Below are 24583 nucleotides of genomic sequence, written 5' to 3' on the forward strand. Positions count from 1 at the left end.
GCTCCAGTTGCTATGGCTACCATCACGCTAATCGCCTAGCAAAGGCAGACATACAGCAGTCTTCTCGGAGAGCCCAGCTGTTCCTCCGCGTCTCTTGCTGAAGACTGATTGTCTGGGGCCTGTGATGGAATGCTTCTCAACTAAGATGCACAAGAACTTCATTAATGCGGTTTCAGAGGATCACTTTGTGCTCCCCTCTGCACAGCAAACACCAGACTAGGGAGAGAATCTGCCAAACAAGTGGACGATAAAACTGCTGAAATCTACGAACCCACGCCATCCCTCATTGACATAAACTTGTAGTCCAAGGATAATTTCTCTCAACCGGGTGGTTACAGCAGAAGCACTTCGTTACGTGAAAGGAAAAAAAATTTTTGGCAGGAGTGAGGGATGTATTTCCAACCCAAGCACTATGTGATAGCAAATCTATGGTAAAATTTGTATCTGTTATGTGGCTATTTTTTTGGAATCTGACATTAACACCCCCCCCCCCTTTTTTTTTTTAAGTGACAAGCTTCCTATCCTCCCTTCCAATTACATTTGTGTAAAAACGGCACCCGTGACCTCACTGTCTCAAAACAAATGGGTATGGCAGGGGGAACAAAAGTCTCCATTGTTCTCTGCGATTCTCCTTGAAGAGGCAAACACCAAGTAACCACAACAAAATGATCCCTCTGGAGCACCGTCTACATGGAGACCAGGAATGACAACAATCAACGAGTCCTTCAGTGAATACCTGTAGACGCTTTCGGTCGGCTGCTGGGAAGACGGAATCGCTTACCTGGCTCGCTCCTGTACTTCTATCCCAACAGACTGTGACACCCCGAGATGTTAAAGCTGTCAACTTGTCTTTGTAAATGTTTCTACCCAGGAAGACAGTGTGTCACCCACCAAGAAGCCTTCTGAGCGCATTCCTCCGAAGCAGCAGAAGCGGGAAGGTTTGCAGGAAATACAACAATGGGTATGCCTCCAGTAATAACTTTATTCCTTTCTCCTTTATCTACAGTTATTTTTCATTTTGTACAGTCTATTGAGTTAGGTTCAGTGCCTGTCTCGGCCAAAATAATGCAACTTCAGTAAGCCAAAAAAACCAAAAAACCAAAAACCAAAAACCAAAAACCAAAAAAAAACCCTCTGGATTGCTTACCTTTGATACGCCTGAGGAGAGGCAGGGGGTGTATTGAACACGTGTGAGTATGGGTGGTAAGGTGTCTTTTTCAAAGCCTGAATTAGATTTTGTCTATACTCTGGGTCTATGCACCACAAGGACCCTTTCCCAATGCTCTGCAAAGAAAATGAAAACATAAAAATGATTAATAGAAGAAACACCCAGGATTCGGCAGCAAGTAGATGAATCGCAATTACCCCAGTTACTTATTTTTAAGAGCCTCTCGCTTATTTTTTGGCGTTTGCTAGCCAGAAATACGGAATATCGTACCCTGACAATGCAGCACCATAAAACGCACTTCAGCCTTACCTGGATTAAGTCTGACAGACGAAATGCACATGTTATTACCAGGTGATGCTGATACAATATTGTAATTTCCCTACCCTACCGGCCCCCAAACTCAGACTCCTTTATTATTTCTCAGTGTCAGCTCTGAAGGACGTATGTATTCTCTTCTAGAAAATGAGTTTTAGATTTGTCAGATGTCAAATGTGGAAAGCAAAAGAGGGCTGGGTACCTCAAAACTCCCATCTCTGCTGTAAAAAAAAATGCGAGGGTTATGTTTTCGAGCCATATTATTTCGGTACCACTTCACAAAAAAACAGAAAAGGAATCAACTTGGTTTTTTCCTACTTACAAAAGAATGACATTTAAGCTTCCAATGGAATTCTGTAATTACCTTCCCCAAGAAACAAAAGAACTCAGGCAGCGGCGGTTAAACCTAAGCCAGGAGCCAGTAGTTATTTTCTGGATGCCGCAGTTCATAGACCTAAAGGAGTCGAATCTTTAGAAGTCCAACTTTAGAATGCAAATTTTCTAAAACTGGGTCCCTGGAAAGACTTGCTCTGAGGCCCACTTTTGGTCTGTGGACAGCATTTTTATTAAAAAAGAAAAGTTAAGTCCTTCCTGAGAGGCCCACTGAACTGGCAGTGTGCCGACAGGCAGTCGCTACTCCAACTGTATGCTTTCAAAAGTGACCGAATGTACCCAAGCGGTTTGATAAGGTCGTTTGTAAATATTTACTGATTTGGAGAGAAAAGAAGTCAAATTACATAAACCCGCACCCACCCCATGCTTGCAGCCAAGGGACTGACTCTCTTATTTTCAGAACTATTGTACTACAGGAACATTCAGAAAGCAAACAATAAAACTGTTTAACTATTAGAGGGGGAAAAAACTCCAAGAAAATCCCTTACAAGGAAAACAAAAATTAAGTTATTCCTAAAACCTTTTTTTTTTCCCTAATGGTTTTTTTTTTTTTTTTTTTTTTTTTTTTTCCATTTATTTTTGAGACAGAGAGAGAAAGAGCATGAGCAGGGAAGGGACAGGGAAAGACAGGGAGACACAGAAGCCGAAGCAGGCTCCAGGCTCCGAGCTGTCAGCACAGAACCCGACACGGGGCTTGAACGCATGAACCGTGAGGTCATGACCTGAGCCAAAGTCGGACGCCCAACCGACTGAGCCACCCAGGCGCCCCTATTCCTAAAATCTTTAAAGAGGCTTTTAAAAATCTGTATTTCAGTCATGAGTTCACCAAGTAGTTTACTCACAAACTTATTCGCAGAACCCATTAGAATTCTTTACTATCACAACATCACTGAGCAGTGGATCTGGAATTAACTCTTTCTGGTGCCTTATGAACAGAGAATTGCTCAAAGCCAAGAAGAGAAGGGGGGCTGGAGCCTCTGGTCACCCCACCCTCCACGCCCAGGGCGCAGGCCTGAGCCCAAACACGGGTCCCAGTCAGGCCGACCAGCCTAGGCTGAACACCAACGTTCCAGTTTCACCATCTGGAGGTCTAAAGACATGAAAAATGTCAACTTTGAAAAATCCAACGTCCTTAAGTGGCCTTTCCTTCCATGTGTACATTTTCAAACCCGGAACAGTTTAGGGGCATGGATGAGACTTTCCCGGTAAAGCAGGCAGGCCACCAAATGAGCTGCCAGGTCGGAAAAGAGATGCAAAGCACACTTTCTAGAAGAGGGAGGGGCAGACCGGTAACTACCAAATGTGGATGATGTGAAACAAACCAAAAGCTAGTAACTCCTGGGCAGATGGGGGGGGGGGGGGGGGTCCTGGCCTGATTCCACCAAAGGCTCCCTGAGGAGCCCCGTGCAGTGAGCCCTGTAAGGCCCCTAACCAGCAACCTGGGGAGGCCAGGACCCTCGTGCAACCCAAACATCTCTGCAACGAGATCATCTCTGTTCTGGGAACCTAACTGCTTTTGTTTTCATCAAACAAAAAAAAAAAATTGTTTTGTGGCTCTCAGGGTGGGGCCGTCTATTCTTACAGGGAATAAAATTATGACAAAGAAATGAAGGACAACTGGCCCTCTTGGGCAAATAACAATAAGCCAAGAATGTGGTTTCTCCTAACCCTGACCTAAGTATCTTTTTTATTACACTACATTACTATTTACCAACTACATGGAAAAAAACCACAGGTGCCGGGAAGGGGGAGGTTGCAAGGTAAGTGATCCAGGTGCAAGAAAGCAGGGGGAGGTACAGTCAGAACTAGGAATTCTGCAGCCAGAGAGAGACGCTTCCTGTGTGGTCCTGGGAAAATCAGGGTCCCCAGAAAGTCTCGGCTTCCTCCTTGGCAAAACAAAGACCCCCTCCGCCAGGGATGGGTGTGAGGGCCAGCAATGGCATGATGTAAACACCTGTAACAGGTGCCTAGAGGTACTCAATAATGGTGGATGACGTCACGAACGTCTCCTTTCTGACAGAATAAAGGGAGCAAAGCTGGCTCTCCAATGCCTTTTGCTAAATCAAATCTGATTTTCCCGAAGCCGACCCTCATAAAAGCAGCACCAAGTTCCAAGTGGCAGTGGGAGGAGCCGCCAGCAGATTCACAGGTACTGTTGGTCCGGGCTCAGCAAACCCACCCGGAAGAGCTCTTCTGCTTTCTACGATGCTCCCTCTATTTCCATCCGTGCCCCCACCTGCCTTCTATGCACCACCTGTTCTATGTACTCGCTACCGTAACTCCTCCCATGCTCAGAAAGCCAATTCTGACTCACAGGAGCCTAGCTGCTAGAAGTTTTCTTTCACCCGGGTCTTAAGGGGTGACCACCAAGCCCAGGTTTAATTTCAAGCTGGTTGGCACATATTTGCAACGTTCATTCACTGCAGACGGTTGCCCAGGCTTTGGGTCATAATGATTCCTCCCTTGATCAGTTCTGCATTTCACTGGGAGAGAGACGTGGGATGGCTGATTGTTTTTCGCAGACCAGACGTGAATGTCAATATCTCGTACTTAGAATTTCCAAAGAGAGAAAACAAACAACAAAAAAAGCATCTTTGGGACACACCCATGGGGACACTCATCTGTCTACTCCAATGACTGTAGAGCTCGAAAGGAACAGAAAGTGTCTGGCATTGCATCTCGTGCAAATATCCTCCTTGGTCTCACGTAACAGTTCAGAAGAGTAAAAAGGGTGACTTGGAAAAAATTTTAATGGAAATATGCACACAGAGAAATACTCAAGTTTCTTAGGCCAGGAAAAATTACATTTAATGTCCCTAACAGGGGAAAGGCAGCTGAAATTTGATCATAGCTGTATAATACATTTAGAGTCAGGGCTTTTACAGAAATTTCTGCATCCTCTCTGAAGAATAGGGATTTTTTTTTTTTTTTTTTTTTTACTGTGACAACTGTGGGAGCCATGCATCAATTAGGGTTAAGGAATTCTAAATAATAAGAAAGATCTTCATTCAGAGACACGTTTTTGTGTATATGCATTCTTTAAGATGACATTTATATACCTACATGTATATAGAGAGGAAAATGTCTCCGAATGAAGATCTTTCATACACACACACATATATAGCTCGAAAAAAACTAATGTAAAAAAGTAGAGGGAAAAAAAATAAATTGAGTAAGAAGATATGGATGAGGCCAAGTTTTGTTTTTTAATTAAAAAGCACCTGGAGAATAATAGACATCTCCCTGTTGGCAATAAAAAACACATCAGTACCCAAGAAGAAAAAAAGACAAGAGCCTGTATCGTAGAAAGAACTGATTAGTTAGGTTAAAAAAGAGAGAGAGAGAGATAAGAACAACAACTAAATTAAGTCTTAAATCTAACTTCTAAAGATAACATTTTTTCCGAGATGTCTCTAGCAGCTCGTGAATCTGTCCCCCGCCCCCATCCCCACCCACCCCCGCTACAGTAATTTGGACCTGCACACAGCACTTGTCTGTCTGTCTGCCTTACATACGGGTCTTCATCTGTGGGCTCTGCACTAGGTTGTGAATCCCTGAGGATAAGTACCAAACTTTAAAGATTATTTTCAAACTGTGGGCTGTCACATTAATGGGTCCTGAAATCGACCTAACAGGTCACCACCAGCATTGTGTTAATGGAACAGAACAGAACCAAACAGATCAGACTAGAAAACATGTGTAGTAAAGTGGTATTTTGTGAAATGGGCATGTGTCTATGCATGGAGCACAACAGATCACAAGGTAACATACACTTCTTACTTGGATTCTGGTCAACAGAAGTATGACCAGAAGTATGGTCAACACTGGTCTAGGACAACAATTCCCCCCACTCCCCCCACCCCGCGCCCCTGCCCCCTTCTCATTATTTCTGAGGGATAAAGCCCGCTTCCAGCAGTAATGCAGGACTCTCTCATGACAGCCAATGCAGAAGAGAGGAGCTGTCCTTGGGAAAGGGAGATCATAAGGCGGGAGCCATGTCAATTTGGAGCAAGGAGCTGGATAGGTGTTCTCGGTGCATTTGAAATGATTCTTCTTGATGTTTCTGATACGCCATTTCCGAGGGTGTTTCCAACACCACCTACCCTTGTTCATTCCCTCCTCCATACGGCACCCACTCCACGCCAGGTGCCATGGGGGTCACACTAGTGACTACACACAATGCAAAAAGGTGCTACTCTCTTGAAGCTTGGATTCAAGTAAGACAGCAAGTAAGTAAGTGAAGAGATAAATAAGCAAGATCATACAGACAGACCGTAATGCTTGCCGTGAAGGAAATAACGAGCAATGGGTCCGAAGACTGGAACTTGCCGCCATAGGAAGAATAAATGGGTTGGAAGGTCTGTTATGAGCTGATGCCACAGCCTGGGCCTGAAGTGGCCGGGTGGCAGCAGAGGAGGAGGAGAAAGAAGGACAGCTTCAGGATGTATTCTGGAGAACCACCTGGTCCTGGCAATGGATTAGAAGTGGCAGGTAAAGAAGAAAGAAGAAGAATGGTTCAGTTTGTGCAACGAATTGGGTCAAAGATTGGGAGGGGGGAAATCTGGTGCTCATCTGAACATATAACCTTTGACCTGTCTATGAATTAAGAACAGCTGATCGCGGTACTTGAATGACGTTGCTGGACACCCATTACCTCTCTTCCCTCTGTTGTAGACCCACTGACCATCCCCCCCCCACCCCCCATTTATAGCAAAAGCTCAGTGATGTAGAAAGGTAGATCTACGGCGAGCTGCCTTTCAAGGTTTAACATCAACTGAATTTCTACAGCTGATTCTTCTACAGCAGGGGCCGGTCAGAGGAAACGTGTTAGTCGTTGAAGGCCACGTGGTCTCTGTTGCAACTACTCAACTCTGCCGCTGTCCAACAAAAGCAACCACAGACTGTGGCAACCGCAGATGTGGCTGTGCTTCCGTAAGACTTGATTTATAAAAACACAACCCACCGTTCACCCGCCCCTGTCCCACCGCTCCTATACTCGAACCCAGGGCTCAGACTCTAAACTCCTGTAGCTGTGGGAACCGAAAACCAGGTGAGGAGTCTTCAGGGGCTAGGAGAGGTGGGCTGGTGCTATGGGATGGGGGAGGGGGAAGTCAAGTGCTTGAAGGCAGGAAAGGGGGTCACGCGGAGGGCGGGGGAGGAGGAGGTGCAGATGGGCTAAGTCTCGACACGAATACAATTCATTGAGCCGACACAGCTCCCTCTGATTCTCTGGGTCTCAGTTTCTCCTCTTTAAAGTAGATGGTCAGACTCAATCATCCCACAGGCTCATACCCTTAATGCTGTGAGAATGTGTTGCTACAGACTCATTAGTGGACACAGGCTTTCATCTCTCTGTCTCCTTCCTGGCGTTTTACTCGTAGCTTTTATAAACGGGGAGCCCCCAGAGTTGACATTTGTTGCCCAGTTGCCATTCTAACCCAACATGAACAAAGTTGTCCTGGGATCTGGAAGGCAGGCTTAAAAATCGTCTGGAAACAGCTCCTGCTGGATATAGCCTCCCCAGAGCTGGTCCCAGGGCACAAGGATGTTTCCACCCCTCACCACCCCCCACCCCCACCCCTGCCACTCCTCCTCTACTCTGGAGCTGACTCGTGTGCAGGCTCCTCGGGGACAGGCTGGCATAAAGGAAGAAGGGAGAGAAAGGAGGGGGAGGCTAGTGGAGGGCCGGCAGGTGCTGCTACTCTCCTGGTTGCAAGTTCCCTCCTTCCCCAGAAAAGCCATCCTCGGCCCCTAGACAAGGCCGAATCCAGACTTGAACAGTTCACAAACCCGGCCCAACTTCCCTGGGCCTAATCAAAGAATCCCCCTTGGGCCCTTGGCTCTCATTCTGAAGCAGGTCATTTGACACTTGGGATCATGATACACCATGACATAAAGGCAGGGTCCACTTTTTAGGGTGCAGGACCCCCCCCCCAGCCAGAGGAAGACAAACAATAAACAACTCTGGAAGACTGCATAAGCTAACCCAAGGGCTACAGGACAACAGAGGAGAAAGAGGAGCCCCCCACACACAGTCCTAGGTCAGCCCCTCCTGCAGACCCACTCAAGTGCACAACACACACACACACACACACACACACACACACACACACACACACACAGTCCTCGACCAACCCCTCCTGCAGACCCACTCAATGCTCACACCCCCTGTGCAGGGCAGCCCCCCAGCAGAACACGCAGCCTCAGAGACGGTTCTCACCTTCCCACCAAGCCCCCTACACAGTCTCTCTCCCTTGCGTTCACACTTCCTGGGCCTGTCGAGATGGTGAAAGACAAATACGCCCATGTGCCCGTGAGAGGGGCCAGAAGCAATGCCAGGGCTTTCCTGGGGAGCATTCCAGAATGCATCCCACACGTGGCTCCGAATCAACTGAGGGATTGAACCTATACGGTTCTTGTCTACACTGCTACCCTGCTGTGTTACTGGATATAAACCACTTGTCCTGTCAGACTGGCAGCTTTTTCACCTCCACATTAGAGGTAATACTATCTTCTCTGAGTCACGTTGGGCCTAAATGTGGTCATGCGTAGAATGTACCTAACACCGTACCCAGTACTTAAAAGCCAGTTAATCAATTCAATTCTCGTCTCTGTCAAAGGAAGTCACAGGAGAAGCTGGGTGATACTAAAAAAAGAGACAGAGAGAACAGAGAAAAGTTATGCTAACAGATGACCATGACCTCGTACCCCACCAAAATGCTTGGCAAATGAGTGATTTGTAGAGGCCCTTTTTGTTCTAAAATTCTGTCGTTTATAATCTAAAGACATCAAGGGGGATTTTTAAATTTTAAAATACGAAGCAAATGATCTGAGGAACTAGCCCAGTACATGAAAGAGAGAGGCAGAAAGAGAAAGAACAAAACTAATCACGGAGAATTTTTATCCAGAGAGATGGCTGTTCATTTCCCACAACAAAACAGACCACTGCTCCGGAAGAAAGATTTTTTTTTTTTAACGTTTATTTATTTTTGAGACAGAGAGAGACACAGCATGAGCGGGGGAGGGGCAGAGAGAGAGGGAGACACAGAATCCAAAGCAGGCTCCAGGCTCTGAGCCATCAGCACAGAGCCCGACGCGGGGCTCGAACTCACGGACCGTGAGATCATGACCTGAGCCAAAGTTGGACGCTTAACCGACCAAGCCACCCAGGCGCCCCAGGAAGAAAGATTTTAAAAAGAGAAGTCAAGTCAGACACTTGGATCTCCCTAACAACTTTGCAGCATTGTCCTGGTTTAAATGCCCCACTGCGTTCTCCCCTCTCCCTCTCCCCCCCCCCCCCCCAAAAGGAAGAGGGATGAAAAAAGAGAAATTATACCCCTGGTCCAGACAGAAGTTTCTCTCAACCCACCCCCTGTGCCTCAGTCCTGCTCCACCCTGGGGGAGGTGGGGGGGGGGAGCCCCTGCAGGCAGGGAGGGCAGACCCCGAGGCTTCGAGGACCATGCCAGCCTACTGGCATCAGGAGCTGGAAACAGAGCCGCTGATGGTCACGGCCACCGAACGACGTGTCCTCTATGGAAGTCTCCCCCATTCCTGCAGCCGTCTTGCTATTACTTTACAGACGTGTTCCGAAAGCTACAAAGACGGAATCATGACGAAGAGGGCACTTGTGCAATACGCAGATACAGGAGCTGTGTGATGGTTGTTAAGGCCCCACGGCTCTGTCGGGAGCACGCTTCGGCCACCTCGGAACACCCCCTTCCTTTGTGAGCATCCACGGGCACGGGGGCGAGGGAACACAGAAGGGACAGGTGGGCAAGGACCATTTTCAGACACATGGGAAATGTTTCCTCTGCAGTGGAGACGCCGGGCAGGCTCCGTGAATCAATCATTTCCTTGCATTAACACCTAAATAGAACCAAAAGAAACCCAACATGTGCCTTAAAACCAAATTAATCTCTAGGAAAAGCCAGGTGTGGGGAAGTGGGCGGGACCTGTGGAAGGAAGGCAGTCGGTTCACTAGAGGTTAGGAGGGCCTTGGTGTCATTTGCTTGGTCACTTGCTATGTGTGGGAGGGGCTTTCGTCTCCTGCCCTCCACCACCCATCAGTGCAGGTCCACTGGGGCGGGCTGAGGGCGAGCCCTAAGCACGCAACTCATGCAGGCTGCTGGAGCTGGAAGTGGGTTGAAATGAGTTCTCTCTCGCACTGTCTACACTACTGCCTCCCGACTGCCAAAGGCAGGCGAGAGCTCAGTGCACCGACATCAATAACAAAATGATCAACAAACATCCAAAATATGTTTTCCGATAAATACTGTCAAACTCCACACCGGTGACTTCTAACAAGGAAAAGGGAACACGCACACCCACACAGACACACACGTGCACCCCCTCCTACTCCACATCGGAAGGCCAAAGCATTGGCATCTGTAAGATCACTGCTTTGATACAATTAAACCTCGGGTTCTTCCAAATTAGTTTTGCCAATCTGCCGTTTGGGGACCGTCCACAAATAAGGGTTAATGATTCTCCCCTATCTGAAGGACAGCATTACCTGGGCAGGCTGAGAAGGAAAACAGACACACAGAGAGGTTTAAAAAACTTTCAAACACTTGCAAAACACATGGGAAGTGTAAGAAGCTGGTTGTTTTATAGACTTCTAATAATAGGCCGCACCACTTCAAAGAGCTGAATTCAAATGAATTCAAGATACTGTGTGACATCAATATATTATGTGCCCCCCCCAACACACACAAAGGATATGGATAGATAAGAAAATTCTTCATGACCATGTAACTGCTAACAACTTTATTATAGCAATGAGGATATGCAAATGTAGCAGGTTTTATTTGTCACCTGATATAGAACAAGAGTGAACAGTGATGTGATAGAATTGTCCAAGATGTGGATATACTCCTTTTTACAATTTTTTAAATAACAGCTGTTTGTATCGTACCCACAATCTTAAAATAAAAATTGCATAAGCAAATTATAAAGAGGACACACGGGGGGGGGGGGGGGGGGAGGGCGCCTGGGTGGCTCGGTCGGTTAAGCGTCCGACTTCGGCTCAGGTCATGATCTCACAGTCCATGAGTTCGAGCCCCGTGTCAGGCTCTGTGCTGACAGCTCAGAGCCTACAGCCTGCTTTGGATTCTGTGTCTCCCTCTCTCTCTCTGACCCTCCCCCGCTCATGCTCTGTGTGTGTGTCTCTCTCTGTCAAAAATAAATAAACGTTAAAAAAAATTTGTTTTTAATAAAAAAATAAAGAGGATACATGGTAGAACAGAAGACACGTTGGATTGCCTTTTCATGCTTTTTAAAATTTTTTTTCAGTTTCTTTATTTTGAGAGACAACACGTGCGCAAGTTGGGGAGGGGCAGAGGGAAAGAGAGACAGAATCCCAAGCATTCTCCTCATCATCACTGCAGAGCCCGACGTGGGGCTCGAACTCAGGAACTGTGAGATCACACCCTGAGCCAAGATAAAGAGTCAGAGACTATGATGCCCATGCGCCCCCAGGCTTGGTTTTTTTTTTTTAAGTTGACAAGGCAAACTAACTTAAAGCTGATAGGTATGAAGGGAGGTACATGTACCATTTACTGCATTGACAGAAACAGAAACTCAGTTATTTGAGAAGTTCAAACCCCAGGAAGGGACTTTTATAAACAGATCGTCTGAAGGGGAGAGGCGAAAAGATGACAGCCAGCTCTAGTTCTGGACTGAACTTGCACTCTTTCCAGAACCTCTTTCTTTTTTTAAAAAAAAAATTTATGTATCTTTAAATGTTTATTTTTTATAGGCAGAAAGAGCACGAGGGGGGAAGGAATAGAGAGAGACAGACAGACAGAATCTGAAGCAGGCTCCCGGCTCTGAGCTGTCAGCACAGAGCCCGACACGGGGCTCAAACTCACAAACCGTGAGCCGAGGTCAGATGCTTAACCGACAGAGCTGCCCAAGCACCCCAGTACCTCTACTTTCTCTAAAGAGATTCAGACGCTGCAAAATGATAACTAACGCAGTCATCTTTCATGGAGGGTAATAAAGGCACACGTGGGCCTGACACACACAGACATCCACGGCCGGGTTGCATCTGGTGACCTCGTGCCACTTTATCTGCCACATATCATTCCGATATGATCTTATCTAACTGGCACACATCATTTGATCACCTTATTTCCATAACTAAAAGTTGTTGAATGTACCTAGCCAGGTAGAAGTTACAGGGTGTGTGTGTGTGTGTGTGTGTGTGTGTGTGTGTGTGTGTGTGTATACTGGGTTGGAACTTAATAGTTATGGCATCGTATTTTGCAAAAAAAAAAAAAAAAAAAAAAAATCGTAAAAACCCTCTCTCTCGGGAAAACATGCACACAGGGTCGTAGGTGTGTTTATATGTTTGCTTTGTCAGGGATGGCCACTGGCCACGGTTCCAACCAGTCACCGCTCTCTCTCATTCATGGTCCACAAGGGGCCTCTGCCGGGGTTCCTAGGCTGGGAATCCAGCTTCTGGCGAAGCATCTTGCTACAGAGCCAACTTGGCCCGCCTAGAGAGGGACAAAGTGCCTTGCCAGCACCTTTAAATTTCAGCACGAGTGTTCTAACAGCAAAGGAGACCCTTTCAACAAATGGTGCTTGAGCACAGGCTGATGTTACGGCATCTGCTGCAGAGACAAATCTGAAGCCATCCCCAGCCCAAGTGGGAGAAGCGACAAGGAGCAAATGACACCCTAAATGTTATGGATTCCTTTTCAAATAGTCAAGATGGGGACAGAGCCTGCAGGACTGGAGGGCAAGGCCGAATTTGCTGGAGGGGGGTGGGGGGAGGGCAGGAAAACTGCAGGTGAGAAGAGGCAGATCCAGAACTCCAAAAGGAACTGAGACCTCACGGAGCCCTAGGCAAACAAAGGGAGGGGGGGGTGTTGGACTGAGAGAATGAACTAATCCTGTGATTGGCACTCAGGGAAACATTTAAGTAAACAGAATCAACTCCAAAAGACTAGCTGACCTGGACCCTGGGAATCACATGAAAATTGTGGCAAAGGCTGAAGCTACCTGACCCAGCAGCCGCCTAGGGCCACGGCACGATGGTGTCTAAACCTTCCTCTTGGCCTCACTCGGAGTCTCCTTGAGGCCAATTTCAGAGCACTGAAAAGGCAAGTTACATTGGTCCTCAACCTCATCATCACATCTTCCTGACAAATTGTGTTTCCGGGAGGTTCTGCAGAAGGTGGGAGTTGCCAACCTCCGGGCAGGCACAGCTATGCAGATTGCGGCATTTCGGTGATAGTGGGATGGGTATCACCTGCAAAGGCCAGTGTCCAAACTGAGCACTGCTCGCTATGGGGAGTCACCTGGGCTACCAGCACAGTGACCGACAAGACTGTTACAGGGTCATGAGGGCACCTGGGACAGCACGCCTGTGTCTGCACACTTTTCTTCTTTTTTTTTAATGTTTATTTATTTTTGAGAGAGAGAGAGAGAGAGAGAGAGAGTGCAAGCAGGGGAGGGGCAGAGAAAGAGAGAAAAACAGAATCTGAAGCAGGCTCCAGGCTCTGAGCTGTCAGCACAGAGCCCCATGCGGGGCCCGAACTCACAAACCATGAGCTCATGACCTGGGCTGCAGTAGGACGCTTAACCGACTGAGTCACCCAGGCGCCCCACGGCTGCACCCTTTACAACTCACCTGCGAACCCACTATGACCTGAGGCACGGAACACAAGAAACAGTCCTCCAGAGATTCAACCAGAAGCCCATCAGGTTAATAACTGACAATTAAACACGACGACATGATAGCAAACGAGAGGAAGTCGGCCAAGGGTTATGAGTTACATGATTACGACGCATAAGGGGAACATCTCCGCTTTAACAAACACTTCACGTGGCGCATTTCAATGGACAGGGTAAAAGTACTCTCTAACCACCATTTCATTAGTCCTGACAGGGATCTCAGGAAGGACGCCTGCAGCCGGGATTCTGGACCTCCCCGTGGGGGGAGGGGAGGGACCCCAAAAATAGGTGCCCTGCCCACGAACACACCAGGCTCAGACCATGCCACAGTGATTCGGTAAGGTTCCCCCAAAACAGCCAGCCCTTGATCATCCATGGAGATGTTACACGCGAGCCATTTTCATTGGCTCGGTACATTGCCGAGGCATTGGCCTAAATGCCAGTCCGACCAGGGGCTCAGGGTACACCCGAACATCTGAGCAGTGGCGGCGGTGGTAACAGCAACAGGAATCACCATTGACATTGACTGACAACTGACCACGTGCCAAGCACGGTCCTCAGCATTTTTCGTGCCTATTTATTCTCCCAACAAACCTAGAAGACAGAGGGGCAGGAGAACCCTACAGACCAGAAAGTTAAGGCTCAGACAGGTTAACTAACTTGCCTCAGGTCAAATGCAAGCTGTGGGACTTGGGAATGCCTCACCATGGAAATGCGAGTCTGCAACAAACATCACCAGGTAGGTAGCCAGCTGCAGTAAAACCATGCCTCACACACATTCCTAAGCCAAACTTAATGATTTGGGGATCACCTACTGTCATTAAAGGAACAGATGTCCTTTACCAGGAGTGGCCACACACAAAGGCTTTCGGATACACACACTCTAATCGTTCACGTGAGAAGAGGCACAAAGTCCAAAGTTACGACTGCTACTATCACGGCTTTGTATTTGAGTCGTTGGCACGTGGTCATTGGCAGACAAAACATCACCTTTCCGTTTGTACAGCGAATTTCAAAGAACAATCAATTACCCGGGTGGCCCTAACCAACTCCATGAAGGGATCTGAGATTAAGTCCGTTTATAGCCAAGACGATTATAGGCTCCAAAAAGATGGGCTGGCCCCACTCCTAACCAGCAAGAGGCAGAGCCAGGATTCATACCTCAGGCTTCTTGAGTTGCCTCCGTCCATCACACGTCCGTGAGGAAATCCAGCCCGCCGGCAAGGTTTTCAAATCTGTGTGCATGGTTCAAGAGAGTTCCAGCATCTGCACAAAGGGCTGAGCCAAGACAAACGGAATCCCACGAAGTGGGACAGTTTGTGCAAACATGTACATCCCCTCCCCCCAGGTGGGACCCAAGGTCTCTGAATTCACCTGGCAGGAAGGAGACTCTTAAAGTCACGTGCTCCTTCAGAGAAATCTTTGAAGAGAGTAAGAAGAGAAAGGGCTTTGGTTTGACAGACATATTCTAAAATGGGTGAGAGAGAGCTAAACTCCCCAACATCATCCCACTGGGATTATCGACTGTGGGTCTGTTTGGCAAAACGGAGCCCCAGATTACACTCAACTTCCAGCATAGGGGCTACATGGCCTGTGTAAGCGAGGACACGACTTACATTTCCGGTGAGTTATATCCTTCCGAGTACATAATACATATAAGTGCACATATAAGACACTGTCATCAACCTTTTACTTATTTGTTTTTTAAAGTTTTAGTTAAGTGATCTCTATACCCCACGTGGGGCTCGAACTCATGACCCCAAACATCAAGACTCGCACGCTCTTCCCACTGAGCCAGCAGGCACGCCTGTCATCGCTCTTTTAAGACCACAGAGAAAAATGTTGTGTCTGGAGTGTTTCGACTGTGCAGCTGTTCCCCCAAAACAACCATGACAAAACAGTGTGTCTGTTTCAGTGTCACTTTCTTCCCTGTGTGGCAGCCCCAGGGGACAACTTAGCTTGGATGGCAAGCTTACTCCGAGCCGTATCAGCCGTGCCCCATTCACCCGTGTGGGAGCCCCGGGAGCCACCCAGCTCAGAGAGACTCTTCATGTAGGCAAGGACAGCGTGTGGAGACAGACCGCTCAGAAAGGCGGGCTCTGCCTTCTGCACACTCAGAGGCAGCCCAGAGAGGAAGGCACGTCCCTCTCTGGGAGAGATCGCCCTTGACTTTGTAGCATCTTCCAATGGTGGGAAAGTACTTAACCCAATCCTTGAAAAGGAAGACTATCCAGAACCTAGCAGAAACGAGTCTGGGGCTCTGTTTAGGCATTGTTTGTTTGTGTAGGTGTTTTAAATTGAAGACCGATCCCTAGCTGTTAAATTAACCTTCCATAGTGACCTGCATGATCACCGGCGGCCCTCTCGCGCTTAGGCATTGGCCAGGACTGAGCACACACGTGCACTGGGTACTCGGAGCACGCGGGCAACACTACGACGGTTGCCGATCCTCCCCATCCTGTACTCTTTGTCTAACTGTGCCGCATACACTCCATCCACCCCACAGAGCCACTCGCACTGCTCCCAGCCCGAGGAGACCAACACGTGTAGACACGTGGCCAGGCTCTACTGACTTCACGTCTGGTTCAACCAAAAGGAGGCACAAGGAAGAGAAGTGAAGGGTGGAAGGAGGGTGAGGGCAGGGTATTTACTCCCCAGGCTCCAGGCTGCCACCTGCCACCAAAGGCCGCGCCCCTACCGAGGGCTCATAACCGCAGCTCCTTTCTCCTCCAGAGGCCAGCACTTGCCCCCTTGCCTTCAGAAGGGGTGAGGGGGGTGGGCGCCTGGGTGGCTCAGCTGGTTAAGCGTCCGGCTCTTGGGTTTCAGCTCAGGTCATGATCTCATGAACTGTGAGAAAGAGCCCTGCGTCGGGCTCTGTGCTGACAGCGTGGAGCCTGCTTGGGATTCTCTCTCTTCTGTGCCCCTCTCCCACTCGTGGTGAGGAAAGTGCCCTGGGGTAGCCCGCCATCGCCCCTCCCCTGGGGGTGCACAGGGTGGGCATGCGCCCTCCTCACTGGTTCCTCGCATCCCTGCCCAGGGCTGCCAGACTGGCCCTTTATTAAAAGCTCCTCAGTTATGTGGGTCATTGTGCCTAGTGTCTCTTGCCAGGGCGATGAATGGCAAGAGGAAAACCACACTGATCGCCCTAGAATTTCACTCTGGGAGTCTACAGGCCACAGTATGTGCATAAGAATTTCCCCGTCATTTCCCCAAACCACAGAGAATAGCAGAGGGGGAAAATGCCACAATTGCGTCCCCAATCATTTACTCTGTTGTATACCTTGAGACCAGAATTCATCTTCCTAAAAAGTGAAATACAAGCTTTCAAACACGACAACTCGATTACAGCGCTCATAAAGCACGTTGTCACCAAAAATATTCTCTGTAGACTTCCTCTAAGAGCGCACCGTCAGTGATTACTATTATGTTTCAGTCACTTTCACTGCGCATAAAAACTGCAAATAGGAGAACAGCGTCAGTAAGGTGTCCGGGTTTTAGAACAGCCGAGTGAAACTACATCGTATCTAAAACACTTCGGAGTACATACTAACTATACGGTATGCATTCAATTATTGTAACAATAACAGAATCAAAACTTCTAAGAACTTAAGACCTAACATCCTGAAGGCTATCAGTGTTCTGTACGAGGTCAGAGTGACCTTCAGGAAATTCACACAGACTGAAGTTGCAAATCTCAAAACTAGGAGCTGTCTCCTGGGGGGTGGGATCTCCAACAAACCTACAAGACGTAATGAAAAAAAAAAAAAAAAACACTGATAACATAATAGGCGTTGACCTTCTTTAATCACTGAGGAATCATCAGTACCCACAATGTTAAAAATAAAATTAAAAAAGAGATTTTAACAAATTAAATGTAAACCATGTGTTACCGCTATGTATTTTCTTTTTTTGTTGTTGTTTTTTTTACCACTATGTATTTTTAAAACACTGTGAGGAACAAGTGTAAAGGACTTCATCTAAAGACAAATAATTGTGTGAGAGCTCGCTATGGCTTTACCACAGACCTGGGTTCCAACAGCCGGGTGTGAGCTGCTTTCCCAGGGCTCAGCCTGTTGCTACACGTCCCAGTTACGGCACTTTAGAAATTCTGCAACAAGTATGAAGGGAGGGAGCAGGTAAACAATGCCTTTTTTCTTGGGAAACAAGGAGGAGACTCGGGTACAACAGCCTAGGGCCTCTCCTTGTATCTTTCCTACACAGCTCCCTGGGAAGGTTCAACAGTACATTGATTTATAAATTACCTGATTAGCGACTACCGCCCCTCGCTAATATGTAAACGCTATGAAGGTGGAGGCTATTCCCATCTGTGGTCGTGACCCTGTGCCAACACAGATGCAGGTGTTCAAAAGATTTTCTACCCGTTTACACACCCACACCTTCCACGGGAGGATGGACAATAAGAAGTCTGAGACTTTGCTACACATACTTTTTTCATAGAATTTTGACTTTAGAACTAAGAAATGTTTTACAATTCAAAATAAAAAGAGCAATACAAATTAAAATCATGAGATACGGCAATATGCCCACGGGAGTGGCTAAAATTAAAAATGCTGTCAATCTGAAGCGCTTTTCTGGACGTGAAGCTACCGAAACTGTCCCAAACCGTGGGGAGGGATGTAAAACTAGCTCAACCACGTTAGAAAACAGTTTGGCATTTTTGTATAAAATTATGCATGTGCCTATCATGGGACCCTGCAATCCCATTCCTAGATATTAACCCAACAGGAATGAATTCATATATCCACACAAAGACCTGTACAAGAATGTTGTATGAATATAGCAGCTTTGTTCATAATTCCATAAAACTACAATTTCTCCAAAATTCATCCACTGGGGACCAGAAAAACAAATGATAGCTGATAAAATGGAATACTATTCAGCAATAAAAAGGAAGGAATTGCTGATACACACAACATTTATGATTCTCAAAAACATTACACTGAGTGAAGGAAGTCAGAAATGAAAGGATACTGCTCCATGATTTCATTACCAGGAAATTCTACAAAAGTAGAAAAGTACAAAATGTACAAAAGTACATCGGTGGCTGCCTGACGGTTCAGGTGGATGGAGAGAAGACGGATTCAAAGGGGCACAGGGAAACTGGCAATGAAGATATCCTGGTGGCCACTGTTGTAGTTGGTCACACAGACATATAGATATTAGTATATACACTTTCGATGGGTACAGTTTATCATATATTTGTTAAGGTGTGCCTCAATAAAATTGGTTTCTTGGAAAAGAGCAAACTATCAACTTAAAAATTGTTTTAAAAGCAAACAAAATAACCTCACTGGAGGATCGAGTTGGCAATGTAACTTTACAGGGAAAAGGATTCTATCCTGTGGCTTTTGAACTCAATACTGACTGTCGGTTGTGGTAGAATGTGTACTAAGGACAAAATGAACTGCTAAGAAATATGATGTTTCGACCTGAGTTATATTAATAGTAACATAATTTTGAAACTATTTTATGTATCTTGCAGAATAAAGCAAAAAATGAATGTGTGAATCCATTCACAGTATTAGAAGCCAAGCAAAGAGCTATGAATACAAAATCAAGGATTTTAAGGAAAAACCCCCTATTGTCAGACATGACTTGGAAATATAAATAAGCCCATTATTCTATTGTTTCTTAGTTCTGTCCACCGAAAGCCCTGAAAATGGTAACACCCCAGTCACAATAAACACACTCAGCATCCAGATTCGGTGTCTAAACACCATTCACCTCTAAAAGCAATCAGAGCTTTTTGGAGAAATGGATATATCTGGTCTGGGAATGGAAAACAGAAGATAAACCTAGGGCATCTCTGTGCAAGAAAGCAAGTAAGTACTCAGAGACTAAAAGGGACATGTTCAAAGGACATGAAAGGCAGCCTGAAAGGGGTCTTCCTGGCCAAATTTGAGGTAATTTGAGCATCAAAACAATCACTGTAATTGATTATAAACACGGACTAAATACAACCGGAGTCGACAATGACCCGATTTATTTGCCACCAGGAGAGGCGATTATTACAATGATCCTTTTCTCTACAAATCAGCCATTGCAGTTCCTTTTTAAGAACTGTAATGCCAACTAATGATAGAATTAGAAAAATCACCATTTTGCAACACCCCCCCCCACACACACACACAGTGAAATAATTCAGGCAAGAATCATCAGTGGATATGCACACAGGGACAAATTATCTCCCCCTAGATTATGGGTTAATTGCAAAGGGAAACACATACCATGCGGTGGAGAGATCTGGCTTTGCCACCTTAGGCCAGCGTTCAAAACTGAGCGTCACTAACAATGAGACAACCTGGTGGGATCGGATGGTTTAAGAAGCACCCAGCATCACCTGGCAACTGTATAAACAAGCTTGAACCTAAACAAGCATTTGGAACTGACTTCCAGGGGATATGGGGCCGAGCTGAACAACATCACCAGGAAATACTCAGCCAAATTCAGGATGTAAGGCATCCCCTAAAACAACAGGCCTTGATCTTCTCAATCAAGGGGGTGGCAAGGTGGTAAGATCATTCCAGACTGAAAAGACGACAGAGATATAAAAATCCAGTTCCAATGCCTATCCCTTCACTGGATCCTGGTTTTAAAAAACCACAAAGTTATAAAAACAAAACAAAACAAAACAACTTTGGGGGACAACTGGAGAAATCTGAACATGGGCTACATAGTAGATGCCGTAAGGAATTATTTCAAATTTTCTTAGGTGTGGTAAAAATGCTGTGGTTATACAGGAGCATGTCTTGATTCCGAAGAGATTCGTGCTGATGTCTGAAAGGGTACAGCGTCACGATGCTTTCAACTTTCTTTTCATTGGTTCATATAATCTGCATCGATGAATTAAATACAGCATGCGAACAACAACCGATTCTAAGAGGGTATTGAGGTGATCATTGTACTATTCTTGCATCTGTCCTGTATGTTTGAATTTTTTCTTAATAAGCATATGAGAAGGGGGGGGGGGGGAGCAGCAGTGGTGGCTTTTGGCATTGGACTCTCCTGGACAGAGCCCCGAGGGTGACAAGGCCGGCATTCTACGTATCTCCACAGGCGTACCGAGCTGAACTGTGCCCTCACCTCCACAGATTCCTACGTGGATACCCCAGCACCTCAGAATGCGACTGTATTTGCAGACAGGGCCTTTGAAGAGGTAACCACGCTAAAATGAGGCCCAGAGGGTGGGCTCTGATCTGATGTCCTCAAAAGAAGAGAAGATTAGGACAGGGCATACGCAGAGGGAAGATCATGTGAAGACACGAGAGGCGGCCACCTACGAGCCACGGAGAGAGGCCTCTGAAGAAACCAGCTCGGTGGACACGTTTATCTCAGACTTCCAGCCTCTGGAACCGCGAGAAAATAAATTTGGTTGTTAAGCCACCCAGTCTGCGGTGCTCTTAACAGCAGCCTAGCGAACTAATAGGATAGGGAAGGCTTCCAGGAGAAGGAGAAAGGCTGTTCCTCTAATCCAGACAGAGGAACAGCTTTTGCTTCCTTGTGTACATTACCCATTCGCTGATAGAGAAAAGCAAGAGCTCCCAGGATACCGTGTGCGCGTGTGTGCGCCTGTGTGTGCAGGGGGGTAGGAGTGAACACACCTATCCAGGCTGACTCAATGTCTGCTGCATCAGCGGGGGAATACCCAGACATCCTGGACCTCAGCTTCTCTTACACTCACGGGACTCCCTCTCTCCGAGCCAGCGACGTCTGGGGACGTCCCCAGAGCCTGGGTTTACCTCGGCAGAGACGCCTTAAAATGCACACGTCTGTCCGCTGCGGGCGATCAGACACCGAATTTTTATCACGAGCAGAAACGTTTCAAGTATATTAAAGTCATTTGTCCTTGAAATAGAAGAAACGTTCTTGTGTTTATCATCACGGTTCTTATTTATGAAAAAGGGGACATTTTAAACATGAAATTAATATTATGCGATTGATTTTCTCACCTTTTCAGAACTCCCCCCCAAATGCAAATAAAACCTAGTAGAAAAGGCAAGGAAAATGAGGCCTCATCAAATCCCTTTTCCCACACTACTTGAATCGCGCCCAGCAGATAAGGAGAGAGGGCCAGTTCTCGAAGCTCAGGATGTGGGAACTGGGAAGGGTCTTAAGATCTCCTGGTTGGCTCTCCTCGCTTGACATTTAAGGGACGTAAACTCAAAAGGGCAGGACTTGCTGAGAGCACACGGCTGGGGTGGGGGTGGGGGGGTCTCACCCACGCTCCTAGCCATAGTCATGCAGGCCCCTCTCTACCCTGCCCTCCACTCAGGGACCCTCCCTGGCTGTGCTGAACTCCCATGGCATGGTAAGAACCCTGAGTCTTTCCAGTAGACAGCAGTGAGGATGCAAAGATTTTGCAGGAAATCTACCCACAGTTTCTCAACCTTTGCCCCGCTGGCATCTGGGGCACGGTAATTCTTTGTGGTGGGGGTGGTCCTGTGTGCTGCAGGAAGTTTAGCAGCATCCCTGGTCGCTACTCACTAGATACCAGTAGGACCCCTCGCCCAGGTCTGCACAACCAAATCTCCAGATACTGCCAAGTGTCTGTCCCCTGGGGGGACAAAAAAAAAATCACCTCCGATTAAGGACCGCTGCTCTAAGCATGATAAACCACTAAGTTCTGACAGAATGGGGCACACCTCTACGTCCAAGCTTAACATGAATGCAGAAAAGCACCACTTCCCACGTCACTGACTTTACCCCTGGACGAGGCTTAAGCCACATTCCTTAAAAGCCCTGCCCACGAGCAGGGTGATCCCAGGCTCCCAGCGCTGAGGTCACACACCAGGTGCCCTGGTTCCCCTTCCTATAAAGAGCAGCAGCAACGACCTCACTGGCCCCACAGAGCCTGGACAGTCCTGGGAATCACCTTCAGAACTGCGTGAGCAGATGCCGACCCGTGCGGACGAGAGACAAACCGGCCCCGGGCTACCCAAAACTCTGTACGAGATTCCGAAATCAAGCTCAGTGACCACAGGAGAAAAGCCCTCTTCTCGGAGAATCAACACAAAGACACCGGCAAGGTAAGTCAACTGCATCTGTAAGCGTTACCGATAAAGAATTCTCTGCTATGGACTAAATACTTACTCGCCGTAGTCCTGAAGCCACTCGCAGAGGGATTATGTCTCCGACGCAGGCATTGGCCTACAAATCCACACGGATTACAGGTTTGTTCTTAATTTTTATAAAGCCTTCCCGCAACATCTGGTGGTGTGACCGTAACAGCCCTCCCTAGCTAACTCTGCACCCCTGACGTCCCAGCCCTGCAGAGCAAGCTGCCAAGGCCGGCCGGCCCCAGTGCCCACAGTCCAGGAAGGGCTTTGCGATGTCCACTTAAACGACGGTAAAACTGGCCCCAGGCCCTTTGCTCAATCCCCTCAACCATCTCCAAAGCTTCACCTGTCCGCCGTCCATAGCCAGCGCATCTGGCTGTTGACTGAGCATCCTTTCTTGATGACCGTCAGTGCCTGGAATGCACCGTGGCTAGACCAGAGCCCATCATCCGCTTCTACTGCCCGCCAAGCCCACCCTTTCTTCCTGGTGCTTGTCAAAGTGCATGATGTCCCCTCCCATCTGAGCAGGCTTACACCTGGACTCTTACTCCCCTTTCTCGCCTGCCTCCCCCACGGCCCCCAGCTGTCATCACAGTCCGTGGACTCCACATCTGGGAGAGCAGGGCTGCCGTCACCTACGCCTTTCCTACAGCTGCCAACCACCTTGTCCGAACTGTGTTCCCCCAGCCGAACCCCCAGCCCCTCCTGGACTCTGACCCAAGCCTCTGCTTCCTGCCACCAGGTGTAATCACCCCAAATCCCCTCCTGTCACATTCCACTCTCTCCATGCTCCCTCCACCGCTCCCAGGGGAGACAGAAAGCACCCTGAGACTCAAGCCCTACGCAGTACGGGGCTTCCTGGCTTCCTGGCCTCATCGCAGGCCTCCCCCCTTCCCCATTCCTTCATATCCTCCTATTCCACCTGTGTCCTTCCCGAGTTTGCTCAGAACACTGTTCCCACCCCTCCCACAGATGCCCTCTGAAGTGGGCTTCAGAGGCTCTGTTTCCTTGTCTATACAATGGGACAATAATCGCCCACTTTGTAGAGTGCTGAGATCACTCAATAACACAGGAAAACACCTGACAAAGAGGAGCTAGGATTTGAAGCAAGAAAAACACAGATGAAAGCCTGGAGGATGCACCGAGCGAGGCGTGCAAAAGGGACAGGGACAGCGTCCCCTGCCTACAGGGAGGGCATCCCGCTGGGTCCAGAGTGGAAAAGTGTGGGGCAGGCCCAGGCCACCGCTGCTCCCTACCGCACAGAACACTTGAGTAGTTTTGTGGTTTTGTGTTTTGAACCCCCAGTTCTTTTTTTTCCCCCCTGCTGTCTTTTTCTTTTTTGGCTAGAGTGAGTACCATCTGTGAATTACACTGCAGAGGCCAGGTTTTCGATAATTTGAATAAGACCTCAGGGAGTCTGAACTAAACATATGTCCCACAAAAATATAAAGTCATTCATATGCTTTCATCTATTAATTGGGAAAAGGGGCTCTTTATCAATGTCTAAATTTTTATGAACAGTCCCAGAAATGTCTGGTTCTTTCCACCACACACAACACGGCAAAAAAAACACATTCTGGTACGTCAGCCTTCTGTAGGTAGACGTCTTGGGCGGGGGGTGCACTAGCATCAGAGAGAATATAAACACAATGGATGGTTTTTAAATAAAAATAGGAGGTGAATGCATGGGTTTTTTAGAGCTGCTTTAACAAACACTGTGAACTTGGTGGATTAAAATAAAAGAAACTTATTCTCATAGGCCAGAAATCTGAGTTCAAGGCTCCCTCTGAAGGCTCCAGGGAATAGACCTCTGGTGGCTCGCTTGATCCCGGGCACTCCTGGCCTGTAGCTACACCCTCCCGTCCCTGCCCATGGTCACACAGCACTCCTCCCCGTGCGCCTGTGTCCTCTCCTCTCATAGGGACCACCCAAACCCAGTAGGACAAT

General features: G+C 47.6%; 1 protein-coding gene across 10 annotated transcripts in view; it reads right to left on the reverse strand.

Annotated features, from left to right (window-relative positions):
• Window positions 1–24583, reverse strand: part of FOXN3 (forkhead box N3) — a 401385-nt gene that overhangs the window by 172148 nt on the left and 204654 nt on the right. For all 10 annotated transcript variants that reach the window (XM_047861155.1, XM_047861154.1, XM_047861156.1 and 7 more), the window contains one exon: window positions 1148–1284. In XM_047861155.1, the coding sequence (XP_047717111.1) occupies window positions 1148–1284 (137 nt within the window). The remainder of the gene's footprint in view (window positions 1–1147; window positions 1285–24583) is intronic.

Source organism: Prionailurus viverrinus, chromosome B3 (assembly GCF_022837055.1).
Source record: "Prionailurus viverrinus isolate Anna chromosome B3, UM_Priviv_1.0, whole genome shotgun sequence".
NCBI lineage: Eukaryota > Metazoa > Chordata > Mammalia > Carnivora > Felidae > Prionailurus > Prionailurus viverrinus.